Genomic DNA, 17,148 nt, shown 5'->3' with positions numbered 1-17,148 from the left:
CTGCACCCTGTGTCACTTTGCTCCCGAGGCAAATCCGTCCCTGAGCTTGCCTGTCCTCATTGCGCTGTCGTCTTCATCTCGTAGTAGTCCAGCCTTTCGGAACCCGTTGGTGATGGTGGATTCTTTCACACTGCTCCGCGCTGTTAGGATCCACTGGCAGACTTGAGAAAAAGCTGATCTTCTCATGCAGCGTGTCTACGTTGCTCATAGCTCTGAATAGCATTTACGGCTAACTGGCTTGGCCAGTTGCTGCTAGCGCAACAGCTATTCAGAGCTATGAGCAACAACAGTTATTGCCTCATTGCTTTTCGTTTGGTAGCCGTGAGAGACCTTAGTCTGTAATGCAAGTATGTCTGCATGAAAAGATGTACAAAGATATATTATATATTCGCTAATGCTAATCGCGGTTAGCATTTCCCCATTGGCGGTAATGTTAAAATTAGCTTAGAAGCTAGCGAGTCGGACATGTACTGTTAAAAGCATCTTGCTGTTCAACCTTTTTTGTTAACAGTCCTAGTGAGAGGTAGGTCAAAGGTACTTCATCCATATTGTAGCGACCCTGTCAGTAACAGCCAGTAGCAGAGGGGTTGCTGGTAGCAACTGTTCTGTGTCGGGAGCAAGTAAATGTTGTGTTAGACCGGAACCGGAAGTTGCGATTGTTGTTGTGTCGGAGAAAAGCTACGGAAAAATCCGTATATAAATCGCACCGGACTATAAGCTGACGCCTCAACGCGTGGGGTAAAAAGTAGCTGCTTATAGTCCGAAAAGTACGGTATATACTGTCTTTATCATAAACCCCGGAGCACAGAGGAGAGACCGAACTACCGACACTTGTGCTCAGCTGATGCAGTAGGAGCTGGCTCAAATCGTGGCAGCGGCAGCTAGTACAGGCACTTCCTGTTGCAAGCTCAGCTGCCACGACTTTCCGTGGCAGCTGAGCCTGCAACAGGAAGTGATTGCCACTGTATGTGGCAGCTGCCACTAGCATCTTGTGGTAGCTGCCAGCATTTCGGAGCGGATTCCTCCGTAGTTTAGCCTTTATTTGTCGTTATTTGACATTATGTGACCAAACATTAAGGTCATTGAAGGCATGACTGTTGGTAGTTGTAATTAGTTTCTTAAAAAAAGGCCGAATTATCATGGTATGGCCACTCGTTTTTGTCAAGAAGCTAATTGCGGGCTAACTTCAGTTGATACCTGTTGGCCATGGCAACGTTAAACACTTTCACGCTGCAGACTAAAGGAATGCAAATTATAAATATGGATGGATATGCATTGTACTGTTTAGAGTGATAGCAATCCATATAACCTATTGACTTGGATATATATACGCAGTATATAGATATATATACAGTATGCAACAAGTTGTTGCGACAGTTAACACCGTTGTGTGGTACCTGCCACTACTTTTCGCGACAGTTTTCACTGTTTGCGACTGGTGCCACTAGCATCTTGTGGCAGCTGCCAGTGTTTCGGAGCGGATTCCGCCGTAGTTTAGCCTTTATTTGTCGTTATTTGACATTATATGACAATACATTAAGGTCATTGAAGGCATGACTGTTGGTAGTTGGAATTAGTTTATTAAAAAAAGACCGAATTATCATGGTATGGCCACTCGTTTTTGTCAACAAGCTAATTGCGGGCTAACTTCAGTTGATACATGTTGGCCATGGCAACGATAAACACTTTCACGCTGCAGACTAAAGGAATGCAAATTATAAATATGGATGATATGCATTGTACTGTTTAGAATGATGGCAACCCATATAACGTGTGGGTTGTCACAAGTTTTGGGAAAGGTGACACGGCTGTTTGGTCGATGGTTTATTTTTAAAAAAATGTATTGAACAACAAACAATAACAATTTGACATATTGTCAATAATAACACAGCAAAATACAGACATTTAAACGAACATACATTGACAGTGAAAGGTTAGTGAGTTACAATACTTGTAAAGCACATGTAGAATAATTATTTCTCCTCAAACCTCGAAAACACTTTAAAATTGTTTTTATCAATAAGCTCTGTGCAGAATTTGTCATAGTCCTTCTGTTTATCAAAAACAAAAGTGAAAAGCTCTGCTGGAGACTCTTCACTTGGGTCATCTTCACAGTTGTGCAGCTCCTGGAGGGCTTCCTGTTGTTCCTTTTCATCCATGGAAAGGACAGCGGGAACTTTAAACCCTCCATCGAATTGTGTCTTGCGACACCAGTCAGCTGCAGCCAGGCTGTCTCTCAGAAGAACATTTACCTGCAGTAAAGAATAAAGTGTACTCAAAGTATTTATTGTATATTGGTGTTGTAACCAACGAATACTTCAAACTTGTACAGCATTTACAGTACCTAATTAACAAATAGATGTTTTGTAACAACAAATGTTGTCTTTGTCAACATATGTGTCATTCAACATCTAAAAGTCAAATCTCTATTTAGAGAAATAAGCAACAAAGAACAAACAGTAATGCTGGATGGGTTCCATCGAGAGCCTTTCAAATTGAATGGCAGTATATAATAAGATTTACCTGTATTTATTTATGTAAATTAATGCTGACAATAAATAGTTGCAAACCAATTCTAGCCAGAGCTTAATCCATGCACATAATTAAGTACCAATCTTATTAGATATCCTGTGAGTTCACAAAAGCTGCTTAATTTAAGTAGTGAAGTGATTCTATATCGGGCGACTGTGGCTAAGTGGATAGCAGGGCCGTCTTTCAATCAGAGGGTCGGCGGTTCAATCCCTGGCTCTGGTTCTGCTAGTCGCATGTCAATGTGTCCTTGAGCAAGACACTTAACCCCAAAATTGCTGGAATGACTGTAATGTAATATATTGTCTTATGATCATGCAACAGACAATACCTTCATGATGGATCTTATGTGAAAGGCTAAATGACATTCATTTATATTTACAGTTTTAGTATTTCATGCTAATCCATTTTTTTTATTGTTTATCAGGCAGCCCAAAATCTATTATTTCTTATTTTTGGATTAAAGAATCTACTTCATTCATCTAATCGGTTTATATTCAGCTTAATTTTTATTCCTGTACATGCATGCAATACATAATATGAAGTTCTGATGTTTGTGAATGTGCTGCATGGTTTCCGCCATCAGGTGTCGCCCTTGAGCACATGAATCCGTTAAAAGTTATTTCAGCAAAAAATAGAATTTGTCTTGTGGATTACGGTAAATCAAATATACTCTGCTTTGTTGTTTAATGCAGAAATAAAGCCACTGTAAATCAAACTACGCACCAGCATCTGTGTCTCTGACTGCAAAGATTTTAACATTTCTTACCTCTTCTGTGCTTTCTCTGTCACTTGTTGACAACTCTGGAGCACTGAAAAAATATATATTATCTGTAAATGAACCACTGCCACATTCAGTCATTACAGTTATGTCAACTTCACATGCAAAACCACTCTTAGCCAGGATTGGCATAATGGATTTCGTGATGTTACACATATGCATGCTCACCCACAATTCAAACACAAGTCATGTCGTCTACCGTTTCTCTTTATATGTGTTCTCCAGCAGCACAGATTCTGCCTGGTATCTGCACATGTTAGCAACATGTGCAACAGCAACAGCAACATGTTAGCACATGTTGCTGGTCCTTTGCAACCACTGAATCACAACCTACAAAAATGTATCGATAATAATAATTATAAAGTATGTTAAATCAATTTGACAGTTTTTACCAAATGTTAAATGTCAGTCATTACATACATACATTTATATTTCATTTAAATTGATACTTACCTGTACCAGGTAATTGTTAATTTGGTACACTTCCTCAATAGCTCACCTCTGGCAAAATGACCTCTGTGATGAATAGCTGCTTCTCTGCTACAGTTCCAGGCACTGACAGTAGTCTTTCCAGACATTGGATAATCTGTTCTGTCTGGGAAAACAAGTAAATAAGAAACTAATAAAACACTTTTTGTATACCATCCTGAAAGAGGAGAACAAGAAAATGTCACGGTAACATTTCTCTATCAATCTATTCCTACCTTTTCCCCTCCTCTGCCTAAAATGCTGTGTGTACAAATAAGACAAAAAGAGCACACTCTATCTTCATGTCACTGAATAAAGTGAAATGTTCACTGTAATATTTTCGAAGGGCTGCATCCAATCCTCTGTGTTTCCACAGATACATTCTGTTGGAGAGAAAATGCCCACTCTGCAGATTTCTTTCCAAGTCCTGAAATATAAGATGTATATGTAGTTGTAGATTCAGTGTTATGTATAATTAGTGAACACCATTTTATGTGAAAAACCTTTGTACAGCTCACTGGAGAAAATGTACGATGTATGTTATTACCTTTATTTCTTCATCCTTAAGAATTTCTTCTGCTTTAACAGACTCCAAGATGTTGTCTCTGTTTAAGACAGAAGCATTGCCTGAATTTGACGAAAATCTTTACATGTTGTAGTTTTACAACATACACCTTTAATTACCATGTATCAAATTTTACATTGGTTATACTGTATATATAACTAGCTTGTTGCCAGTATATACTGTAAATCGCTAAAGGCTATGAATGTTGTTTGGGTAATCGTATATTTATTTGTCATTAACAGTCTTTTTTACGTTGTCTATTTATTTATTTGTTAATTTTACAATGTTATTATGTGTTAACTCCAGTGATCCATGAATTATGTTAAATATATGACACTTTAATATAGAACATAAAACTGAAAATTATTGGAGACACTAAGGGAAATTCTTCCCTAATTTATATCAAACACAACTAAAACAATTGTCACTTTTATATCAATCAACGAATGAATGAGATGATTCTTACACATCTTGGACAATGTTGCATCCACAAAAGAAATCCTTTGATGTCCAGTCACCTTCCACACCAGCACACTCAAAATGCAGCCAATTTTTGCAAGTTGAGCATTGAACCCATTGGTAGTTCTTTATGTGGTCATGGAAAACCCTATGAAAAAACAGAGGTGGGACAACTTCCAATATTCCACAATCATTTCATCAGGTTCGTCAATGGCAAATATTCCAAAATGTATTTTCCCTCGAATCATAAGTTACTTACATAAAACTGAACTTTTCACTGTGTTGTGTGTGAAGTGCTATATAAATAAAATAGAGTTGAGTTGCCACTCATGTTGCACATACCTGGTTGTCCCAGTTGCTCGCTGGAACAAACATGACTTTTTTTTGGGCAACAAGTACCAATTGAAGTTAGCCCGCAATTAGCTTGTTGACAAAAACGAGTGGCCATACCATTATAATTCGGCCTTTTTTTAATAAACTAATTCCAACTACCAACAGTCATGCCTTCAATGACCTTAATGTATTGTCATATAATGTCAAATAACGACAAATAAAGGCTAAACTACGGCGGAATCCGCTCCGAAACACTGGCAGCTGCCACAAGATGCTAGTGGCACCAGTCGCAAACAGTGAAAACTGTCGCGAAAAGTAGTGGCAGGTACCACACAACGGTGTTAACTGTCGCAACAACTTGTTGCATACTGTATATATATCTATATACTGCGTATATATATCCAAGTCAATAGGTTATATGGATTGCTATCACTCTAAACAGTACAATGCATATCCATCCATATTTATAATTTGCATTCCGTTAGTCTGCAGCGTGAAAGTGTTTATCGTTGCCATGGCCAACAGGTATCAACTGAAGTTAGCCCGCAATTAGCTTCTTGACAAAAACGAGTGGCCATACCATGATAATTCGGCCTTTTTTTAATAAACTAATTACAACTACCAACAGTCATGCCTTCAATGACCTTAATGTTTGGTCACATAATGTCAAATAACGACAAATAAAGGCTAAACTACGGAGGAATCCGCTCCGAAATGCTGGCAGCTACCACAAGATGCTAGTGGCAGCTGCCACATACAGTGGCAATCACTTCCTGTTGCAGGCTCAGCTGCCACGGAAAGTCGTGGCAGCTGAGCTTGCAACAGGAAGTGCCTGTACTAGCTGCCGCTGCCACGATTTGAGCTTGCCCTTTCTCAGCTGATGATGGCAACGCAACCCAAAATCGCTCTCTTCGCTCTGGACTTCCGTCTAGTCTCAAGAAGAATCACCAGAGGACCCGATCGACCTCAACCCCCACTCATCTCAGCACGCACGTGCCATTTCGCTGGACGAAATCGACCACGTCTATTCTGAGTTTAAGGCCTTGGCCCGCGGAAAGCATCCTTCCTCCCACGCGCCACTCCCCACCTTCGTATACACGCTACGGTACTAGGGAGACCAAACAATCTTCCTTCACCGACCATTACCGGGAGATACGAACCGACACGTGTCTCAACCGACGTTGGAAACCACCTCCTCTCTGCAGCGAGCCAGGCCGAAACAGCAGCCGCTCACCAGCGATGCCGAAACAGCAGCAGCCTCACGCTTTTCTTTTCCTCCTGGAGGAGGAAAGACCATTCATCGACAAACACTCTACAACCTTGCCACGAAGCATCTCATAGTAAGAGTCACGGTGTCTGGGCGTAGTTTAGCTTAAATGAACTTAAGTTTAATTCAGGCCATTCATTTATATGTTATTATTCCCGTGTTTTTGTCGTGTTAAAGTCATTGTTTTCGTTTTGCTGAGAGAAACGCAATCGTCGACGGAGCTCCGAGGCCCGTCGTACTGTGCGTTTCCTGTTTGACTGTTGCTTTTGGGATTATTTGATTTCATCTTTGTTCTTGCTCTCTTTCCTTGAATCGATTCTGTGAGTGAAGTGTGGAAACGCGACTATCGGGCATAAGTGTCGTCAGTTCGCGAAGCGACAACGGCAACTTGTGTGAGATACGATCGGCGATCCTCATTTTCACTACGACGCGACATCGCACACAGAAACTCTGATTCCTCTCTCTCTGCCCTTTTATTCCTCTTGTTTTCCGTAACTTGCACACACATAGAGCTCCGGATTGTGGGTGAAACTCTCACCTATTGTTCTAACACACGTGTGCGCCGACACACGCAACCACATATAGCTGACCCCCCCCCCCTTCCATTCGCCATTTGGTCTAAGTCACTCGACTCCGCCATCTGGTGGTAGGTTTTAGCTATAGCTCTTTAAGGCCCCTCCCTTTTTGTCTGTGTCACTCGACGCCGCCATCTTTGTAGTCTTTAGCGATAGCTTTAAGACCCACCTTCCTTTCCACACACACAGACCCACACACACATACTTGTATTACATACATCATCACCCATTTTATTCATTTGTTTAGATATTAGGCACATAAAATTGTATGATAGCGTTGTTGGTTGTGATATTAATTGATCTGATCACTTATTATTTCGATTTAATAAATTCTGTTATATTTTAAAGAGCAGTCGTTTGTGATTACTTGTGCATATTTGTGTAATAAGATCTGTATGTAGTAGTCTTGCGTACGAACTTAACCCTTCACTGTCACTTTGAATGTGTAGTCGCACCCGACTATTGACATTACGAGTGGCCACTAATTATGAGACTTAGTTTATCGTTTGGTTATTAGTCCCTGTTTACAGGGTGGTGCCCCGTTGTTATTAATAATCATTAATAATTGTTACTTACATTAATAATTCTATTGATGTCAAGAATTCAGTTTCTTAAATGCTGATAACCCAAACACGCCCCTCTACGTTCCCAACAGTGTGAATGTGTCTCTTTGCCCTGTCGCTGGCGACCTGATCAGTATGCTGTCCCCTCCCTGCCCTTTTATGTTGCGATGAGCTTCCTTGAACACGATAAGTGAGTATAGAAGTTTGATGGACGGGAGAAGTTTTGTTTAGCTCAGCTCACTGAGCAGATGTCCATTGAAACAGTAGCAGCTCTGCTCAAAACAAGTGAAACAGTAATAAACATATGTACCAATGTTTTAAAAACGTTAAACATGTGTGGTATAAAAAGTGTTTATGAAGCATTGTTGCTTCGGAAACGTGGTTTGCAGGATCGTTTTAATGTCAACATTCTTTAAATTGGCTTGGTTTGTCCCACTGCGTAATTCAAACAAACTAACCCGTCAACGTGTATTTTACTTTGTGAGGGTTTCTACGGCGACTGTGTGTCACCGTACCTGAGAGGATGGCAGTATAACGGATCGATAGTAATGAGTTGGTAAAATGTTACCTGCTGAGGGAACCTGTCCGACAGCACTTCCTGAAGGAAGAAAAACAAGCTGCTCAGTTCAAATGTTGCTTTCATGTATTGTGTGTTCAAAAGGCTCAAACCTAAATGGAGTTGTAAATGTAAATTGTAAACTGGATAATGAGTACAACTGCCCCAGTGTTAGCTTCTCCTCCACACAATCAGTCTTCTGAGTTGCTGAGTTTTTTTGTAACCTCCAGAATAGATCTGTATCTGAACTACAGGACTGTAGTCCCTGTTGCGGAACAACCAGGAAAAGATTGCACTTTCACAAAGTCCTAAGTGAAATAGCTGGTGGCTGGGGAAAGGGGGTATAAAAGACTGAATATGTTAATTAAATGTGAAGGTTTAATGTATAAACAGACCATCGTGAGGGTAGGAGAAGTTCAAGTCTTGGGTTGTACTTTGTACTTTGATAAAAGATAGAAAAAGCATACATGTATTGACACTGTGACTAAGTGTGAAGAGGTGTTCTATGTATTACGGAGGGAGTACATGGGCTGCGGGCCAGGATACACAATCAATAATTTAGAGAGCAATTAAAAGATTACGATTACATTATGGCTGTTTTGTTTTGAACAGCAGGCAAATCAGCTCTCAAGAGATTGGATGTGCAAGCAAAGGCACTGTGAATATGTTTTGGGGCCTTCCATACTCCACATGGAACAAGGCAATGAAAATTGGCTGTGCAGTGTTAAGTTAAGATTCTTTTATGAAACAATGTAAGTACGAGACGTCATGATCTACACTCCATACCCGTTGGTTCCGGTAATGCGCAAATGCATTGTTTGCCGCCATATACACTTCAAAAAAGAAGAAGAAGAAGAAGAGCGTTTGCGACTGCGCACTGGCCTTTACGTATCGAGTCTCATTTCAAATGCGGCTTGAACCGGGAACGCTACATTGAGGAAGAGTCGGGTGACGGAGAACACAACTCATCGTGAGTGATCTCAATTAACTCCTGTTTTGTAGGTTTATGACTTTATATAGACGCAGACCGTGGCAGTCTGGTGGTGTCTCAGTCTGACGGTATTTCCGTGTGTTCCTGATATGCCCGATATAATAATGCTAACCGACAGCTAGCGTCGACGCTAAACACGAGCTGTTTGCTCACTATCTTGTCCACATAAACACAAGAGTGGTGTCGAGCGTTGAGTAACGTTCGACGCAAAAGTTCACTTTTATGACTACCCCGAAGTTGGCTTAACGATTCACTTTTTTAAGGGGAACTTAAATGAAAGAGCAACCGATGAAACCTTTATTTTATTTGTGATTTCGCTGCTTTGTTCTCCTCCAGACTAGCGTTACACGATGATAAACACTAACATTACACACACTAACATTATACTAGCACACTAACATTATACTAGCACACACTAACATTATACTAACATGATACTAACTAACACACACTAACATTATACTAACACACTAACATGATACTAACTAACACACACTAACATTATACGAACACACACTAACATTATACTAGCATACACTAACATTATACTAGCACACACTAACATTATACTAGCACACACTAACATTATACTAGCACACACTAACATTATACTAGCACACACTAACATTATACTAGCACACACTAACATTATACTAACACACTAACATGATACTAACTAACACACACTAACATTATACGAACACACACTAACATTATACTAGCATACACTAACATTATACTAGCACACACTAACATTATACTAGCACACACTAACATTATACTAGCACACACTAACATTATACTAGCACACACTAACATTATACTAGCACACACTAACATTATACTAGCACACACTAACATTATACTAGCACACACTAACATTATACGAACACACACTAACATTATACGAACACACACTAACATTATACTAGCACACACTAACATTATACTAGCACACACTAACATTATACTAGCACACACTAACATTATACGAACACACACTAACATTATACGAACACACACTAACATTATACGAACACACACTAACATTATACTTGGAGTTCTGGACTGCGTTAGCCAGAGACGCCAACTAGTTTCAGAATTTGTGAAGCTGATATTTTTTTATTTCTTTTCCCATCGTTGCTTGTAGTTGTACAGTTTGATATGAATAGATTAACCTGAGGTATTAAGTACATTTACCAATGTTAAAGTGTTATTCATGAAATGTGCCAGGTAACTCTTGTTAATGTGCCACATTTAATGATTGAATGTGTCTCCTAGTCGGCAACATGAGTGAGCTGGAGGGTGTCAGCCACCACATTCATGACAGGATCTCGTCCATACACCTCATGCTGGATCTGTCAATGGTCGGTATGTTACAGTGAATTGATATGAGACCAGACCCGTAACGTTGGGTTTTTATTTCTCTTTTATTATTATTATTATGCACTGCTTAAGCGTTGTGCCATTAAAATGTGTAATTGTGTTTTTCTCTCTCCACATTTAGAATTGCCTCAAAGAAAGAAACTTGGACAAGAATTTGTGGCACTCGAGAAACTTCTGGAGGAGTTTGAAAGATGTGTTGGTCGACAGAAGGAGCAACTAAAGCAGCTGAAGGTAAACTGCAGCCAATGCAGCTGCTTTACAGAGAAATGCATCCAAAATACAAAATCTGTACTTTTATTTTGAAGGGGATTTTTTTTACACAGCGGAGTGCCGTTTATTCACACTCCTTAACAGTATTTGGCGTTGATGCCTTGTAATGCTGATAGACACCTGCCATTTCACAGTATAGAAGAAGAAACAGTTTTTTTTCATGCTAATTGAGGAAAACGCAAGTACAACACTGACTACATGAGATATGGATTTTCTTACATTGAGGACAAAAGAGGGAAAAGCCTCGTGAGTTTTGTGCAGCGAGGTTCTGGCACAAGAAAGCATGAAGCCGTGAAAACTGAAGTGGCATTTGGAAACAAAACACCTTCTCTCAAAGATAAACCTGTTGAGTACTTTCGGAGACGACGTCAAGACCTGAGGACGTCACACAAGTGTCTCATGGACATGTTTGATCAATCCGCAGCGGATCAACTGAAAACTAACCCTCTGTCAAATGGCACTATAAGTAGACAAATTGAAGACATGTCGGATGACATCAAACAGACCACAGCTCGAATTTAGGCGAGTGGTGATTTTGCATTACAAATGGACGAATCTACAGACATCACAAACAAAGCAGTTTTACTGTTCACGTGAAACCGACAGGAACAATGTCTCTGCAGAAGAGAGCTCCCTACACTACGACTGCAGAGGACATTTACAGCGCAGGTTCAAACTGCACCATCTTTACATTAAATACATTTGAGAAGTTGAACATTTGGGTCGCGGCTTGTCCTTGGGGGGTGATTGTGGGTCCCACAGCCAGACCAGTTGAGAACCACTGAACTAGAGTGTAATAAACTTCGGCGCTCTCTGGTGGACAAAATTCTAACGATTATTTTATGAATTCAGGATTAATATAACTGCTAATATCATGCAAATAAATCTAAAAAGAACATGTGTGATTAATATGTCAATTTGATTCAATCATCTTCTCATAAAAGCAAAAGTGTGGCAGAATCTGACAAGATTATTTGTCAGATGTCTGATCAAATGGTTGGTTGTGACTCATTGATTTATTTAATCACTATTTCATAGCAACCTTTCCCTGAAGTGGAGAGAAGTACTTTATTTACAACTTGAAATGGTTGACAAGTTGATTTCATCACTGCAATAAACATAAAATGCAGTGAAGATGGTCACTGGTCAGTGTTTGAAATGATTTATAGAATGTAACATCAGTTATAATCATTCTCTCACGCCAACACGAAACCAAAAATATAAAACGGAATAACGTCAGAAGACACGCAAAAATTCTCCCTAAAATCACAGAGCACCGCCCACACAGCAAATCCCAAATTCAGCTCCTGCTTTGGTCGCGTGACAACACGTAAACAGTGTTCTCTGCTGCTTCCACGTTGACGAAGGGCTCCGGGATGCTTTTGCTTTAGAAAGTGCAGACCCGCTGTAGAGCTGTGAGACATTTCTCATTCTCAGTTTGCACCAGTTTGCGCCACACTGTTGAGTTTCTGTCTGTCTTCAGTGTGGAAGTATTTCAATCATAGGGTCGCGTGTCCCTCTCTGAGGACCGGGCACTGCCAGACTTCGTGCTCCGCGCAGACACACGCTCTGCAAACACTTATTGTTGTTTCTAGATTACGTCAAAGAATCCCCCCCTCAGTTTCTGAATAACCTCAACCATACTTCCTGATTTTTGTTTGCTTGTGTTTAAGGAACTTGAGGAGACGTTCCAGAAGGATCTGGAGGATGTCCAGCACCTTAAGGAGAACATACCTGTACACATGCCCAGAAAGAGAGGCCCAGCAAAGTGAGGACGCATGTTTGATGCTTGATGATTTTCTGTGGAACACTGGCCTCCAACCATTCTTCTAATACAGATCCCAAATGAGTAAATCAGTCAACAAGTACAGACTCAGACTGCATCCTTTGTATCTAGTTGATTCATTTAATGCAATTGAAACTTGAATTAATCAAGCATGCACTATAGGTTATATATTACAGGTCACGCTAACACGCACACACAGAGACATAAGCAGCGTTCACAGCTCCTTCCCAGATGTTGGCGGTTGTTTCTGAGAACGTGCTAATGGATCACGAGCTCAGCTGTATAATGTCTCGTCTCTCAGTGGAGGTGAACCCGTACTGACCCAGAAAGAAGCAGATGTTCAGCCGGCCCAGTCCGAAAACGTCAAAAAGACCAACAAGTGCGTCGTCCGAGAGATTGAGGTCATCACCATGCCGGAGTATGAGAGCATCCCATCGTAAGTCTCAGCGCTCACTAATATTCAACATGATGAGATATGATGGTTGATATTGTTCATGATGTCAGCTGGGGATTGCACTCTAACCTCTTCTTGGTCATTGTATATGGAGTATGGCGTTTTACACGAGCTTCCCTTCATCTGCTCTTATTAGTGCTGTGGTTTGACTTTACCTGATGGCTGACTCGTGGTGAGACACCACAGATCTCACTACTAGGAGCTCAGTAACGAACCCCCACAGAACACATGAGAGATTGGATTTTCTTCAGTTCACGCAGATTTGTTTGCATCACAAAGTATACAAGTAAACCGAGCTGTCCGGAGTAAACTCTCTTCACAATAGCATTGTTCATTATTCATACCTCCATTCTACCCTAAGTCTTCCCCCCTTCAACGATGTCCTCCTCTGAACTTTCACTAGAAAAGTTACACTGTGCACGGGTATCGTTTGGGTTTTTTCCGATACCGGTGCTAAAACGATACTTTTAAAACGATACCGGTGCCTGAACCGATACCTTTTTGTTCAAATTGAACAATATATTAACTGTTTAAAGTATACTATAAATATAAATGAATACAAAACACTTGGCTTCAAACTACAGCTTCAAACTTTTTAACTATGAACAATATGTTAACAGTTTACAGCATACTTAAATAAATATAAATAAATACAAAACACACACACTCTGTACACACACTACAGCTTCAAACTTCAGCAATTATTTTGCAGCAATATGAGCATATTTTCCTTCTCTGGCAAAATACGACACGTCTCATGACTTATTTTATTTTACCAGTTGGTGGCGGTAATGCACCAATTCGTCGTTTGCCAACCGCCAGTACACCTCAGAGGAGGAGGAGAAGAAGAAGCTTTCGCGTGCCTGTGGTGTTGTGCTTATGAGCGACAAGTACCCCATTGTAATAATACTATGAGTGAGGAGCGGAGGACCGAGTCCTGCTGCCAGGACGGAGTCATCAGAGTAGTGTAAAAAAAAGTATTTCAATCGGCTCAGGCACCGAAAGGAAGCACCGAAATCTGCGTTGCGTTTTGGTCCGGTAGATACCGGTGACGTGTAGATACCGCTTTTCGGTACCCAACCCTACTGTGCACCACGGACTAGTCATAAGAGGGTCTGTGATGAACCACAGTCTCCTTCCCTACTAGTCTTCTCCTGATTCTATCTACGTCATACCCCCCCCTCCCCAAGGCCGCTACAGACTCCCGGTCTCACTGACGTGAATACCATGACACTGATACGGCCAATATCACAGTATGAATATACATGGAGACATTTCACATTATTGATATGATTGATTTTACACAAATATACTTCAAGACACGCATACATTTTCTCCCACGTTCCCCCCTGGAGTGACTCACATCACTCATACGAGAAAACTGTTGGAACGTCCTGCTGGTCTTCAGGTCCATGTGATTTACGCTTTTCTTTCTTCTATGTTTTAATAGTCTTTGGTCGGTTATCTAACATAATAAAGAGCGTATGTCTGCATTTGTGGACCTGCTGCTGTTCTAGACTTGTCCTCATGTTTTCTCTCTAATATTTCACTGTGTAGTTACTGAATCGGTTGACAAATAGTTAACGTCCTAAATGGACTTTCTCTGGCTGTGGTTCTAGACTCTTAGATCGGGTTTAGGTTGAAGCGATAAGAGTCGTATCTAAAAGAACATGATAATTGCCCCCTTTGGCCATTTCAATATTTACAATTTATCAAAATACTTAAAATCTGGTTTGTTGTCTTCTGCACTGTGACTCATGTCTACTCTACATGTCAGATTTGGCTTCACTTTCATTCTCTGAAAAATAGACACAAATATCCCTGTTATGTAGCATGTTTTAGTTCAGACTCTTTCTTTTCTAATGATGACATGTTTGACCATATTCCAGCTGTGAGTGGACAGCACATTAAGGAGGTTTCTTTGCTGTATGCGTTTACGTTGAAGCTTGCTTTATAAGCTGTGTGTTCTCTGAAGCTGGTCGTCCTGTCCCCCTCAGGTACATGAAAGGACGCGTGTCGTATCATCAACTCAATACAGCCGTGCTGAGCATCAACTCGGCTGTAACAGCCAAGTACAAGATCTTCCGTCAGTCGGCGAAAACTCTCAACAATCAAACGCGCAAGCTGCACCAGCGCTTCAAGGACCAGGAGATGAAGGGTACAAAAGGTACACTGATCAGTAATGGAGGATGCATTCACTAGGACCCTTTGATGATCACTGCTCTCAGCTCAGTTCTATCCTTAATAAATGCTGATGTGACATTTTGGTCTGATCCGATACATCAATACGCTAAGTCCAAGTGGTGACAGACTTGTCCAAATGTCTTTCAGGTCAGTATTTTGTGGTGGAAGACGACATTCGCGAATTTACTCAGATGAAGGCAGACAAACGATTTCAAGGGATTCTGAACATGCTGCGACACTGCCAGCGCCTTCGAGAGCTCCGAGGAGGGGGCGTCACCCGCTTCATGCTATCAAGCAGCAGATAGTACTGTTTACACATGTATATAATGTTGTGCTGTAAATGGTTAGAAGTGGACTTTGCATGTCAACAGCATTTTGTATTGTTAAGCTAAACAAAGGAAAATCCAAATAAAAAAACTGACTGTTAATAAATGCTTAATATGTGGTAAAACATGTTTATTTAAAGTTATGGCGTTCTGTAGCGGTCCTGCCAGTGTTTCTAGGTTAATAACATTTATATTTGATTGTTTCTGGTTTTCCAGAACATAGGCCTCAAAATACATTGTTTTAATGACTTATTTTATTCAGTATTATTTATGCAGGACACATGTCATTTCTAAATGCGTTGCAGTCCTTCAGCTCAACAATACAATAAGATTAATGTGTCATTGCTGCGTTCTTAATAGTTCGTTTTCACAAGCATGAACTCTGCAGTTGATTGTGTCGAACCCGGATCCAACCGTCCACCATGAGCTTAATTTCATCCTGCAGCTTCATATCGCATCATACCAATGAGGCTGCGATGCAGGTTATTGTTGGTCCAATAACACAAATATTCATTTCCTTGCATGAGCATGATATGAACAATCGTTTCTTTATCAGGATTCCTTGCATTATTATTTTTAAGTATTGTGACTGAGCAAGACATCTTACAATATAAACATTTCGGTGATCTCTCGTAGACTCATCACTCAAAAGAAATATTTGATTTTATGGCATTACAAAGCTGAGGTGGTTCAGCATCTAATCAGGGTGCCTCCCACTGGAGGTTTTCCAGGCACGTCCAACTGGGAAGAGACTCCGGGGAAGACCCAGAACATGCTGGAGGGATTACATCTCCCAGCTGGCCTGGGAACGCCTCGGGATCCCCCAGAATGAGCTGGAACATGTTGCCGGTGAGAGGGAGGTCTGGGTCAGCCTGCTGCCACCGCGACCCGACCCCGGATAAGAGGAGGAAAATGGATGGATGGTACAAAGCTCTTCAATTGTTTTAGGTTCTGTTTAGTTTGCTCCTAGAATAAAAGCAGTCATGTTTTGCATTGGACGTGTATATTATTCAGCTCCTTTAATAGGACACCTAAGTCATCACTGGTACAGCCAGTTGCTTCTGGAAGTCATATGTTCAATGGGGATGGCCTGTGTGTAGACGAGGGGTTCCAGCTGATTGTAGTATACATAGAAATGTATCTGGAAGTTTCACCTTCTGGTAAAACCTCCACCATGAAGGGAAAAGAATACTTATACCAACTCTGATCAAAAGACAAACAAGCCTGACTAGATCTCAGAACATTTGTGAGTCACACAAAAACTCCTTTGAGTCCAGAATCATTAAGAAATGGCACAGGAGTAAATCTACCTAGTCAGCAGATTTAGTCATCTCCTGTATATTTGGCACGCGCTGCACATCAACATATCAGCAGCAGGTGGTGGCAGCATCCTGCGGAGGGGAGAACCTGAGAGCTTTATAAAGAATGAGAAGATGTCTCACGGCCCATCCACAAAGACTGGAGGATGTAATTGGTGATCTACTAAATAGTGATCTGGACGGGCTGAATACACTTTTTCACTTTGGAGTTAAAATGTTTTTTTAAAGCTTTGTTCAAAGTCAGCAAGCTCAACGAATTACTACATTTCTGAAATGAGCAAATTAATTAGTCAGACTAATTGTGAGGACTTCATGCGTTTTGTTTGGTCGTATAGA

General features: G+C 40.7%; 1 protein-coding gene and 1 long non-coding RNA gene across 2 annotated transcripts; one reads left to right on the top strand and one right to left on the bottom strand.

Annotated features, from left to right (window-relative positions):
* Positions 1-4,324: 4,324 nt before the first annotated feature.
* Positions 4,325-5,382, bottom strand: LOC306779049. The gene is made up of 3 exons (XR_013772090.1): positions 5,145-5,382; positions 4,810-4,950; positions 4,325-4,383 (listed from the first exon to the last, which is right to left on the bottom strand). It is a non-coding gene; the product is annotated as an uncharacterized lncRNA (long non-coding RNA).
* Positions 5,383-8,967: 3,585 nt separating this feature from the next.
* On the top strand, positions 8,968-15,848 carry LOC306782705 (SKA complex subunit 1-like). Its single transcript, XM_079276150.1, has 7 exons — positions 8,968-9,066; positions 10,369-10,458; positions 10,595-10,704; positions 12,417-12,511; positions 12,831-12,965; positions 14,981-15,150; positions 15,315-15,848. Exons 2-7 carry the CDS (start codon positions 10,377-10,379, stop codon positions 15,470-15,472), a joined length of 750 nt encoding a protein of 249 aa, XP_079132276.1. The 5' UTR covers positions 8,968-9,066; positions 10,369-10,376; the 3' UTR covers positions 15,473-15,848.
* The last annotated feature ends 1,300 nt before the right edge of the window (positions 15,849-17,148 follow it).

Source organism: Melanostigma gelatinosum (genome assembly GCF_949748355.1).
Source record: "Melanostigma gelatinosum genome assembly, chromosome: 1".
Classification (NCBI taxonomy): Eukaryota; Metazoa; Chordata; class Actinopteri; order Perciformes; family Zoarcidae; genus Melanostigma; species Melanostigma gelatinosum.
The sequence above is the reverse complement of the archived record's forward strand: the minus strand, read 5'-3'. Positions and strand labels throughout refer to the sequence as shown.

Excerpts from the sequence above, each read along its gene's own strand:
- LOC306782705 (XM_079276150.1), top strand. The coding sequence starts at position 10,377 with ATGAGTGAGCTGGAGGGTGTCAGCCACCACATTCATGACAGGATCTCG. Across the intron at positions 10,705-12,416 it reads AGCAACTAAAGCAGCTGAAG|GAACTTGAGGAGACGTTCCA; the intron begins GTAAACTGCAGC and ends CTTGTGTTTAAG. Across the intron at positions 15,151-15,314 it reads GGAGATGAAGGGTACAAAAG|GTCAGTATTTTGTGGTGGAA; the intron begins GTACACTGATCA and ends AATGTCTTTCAG.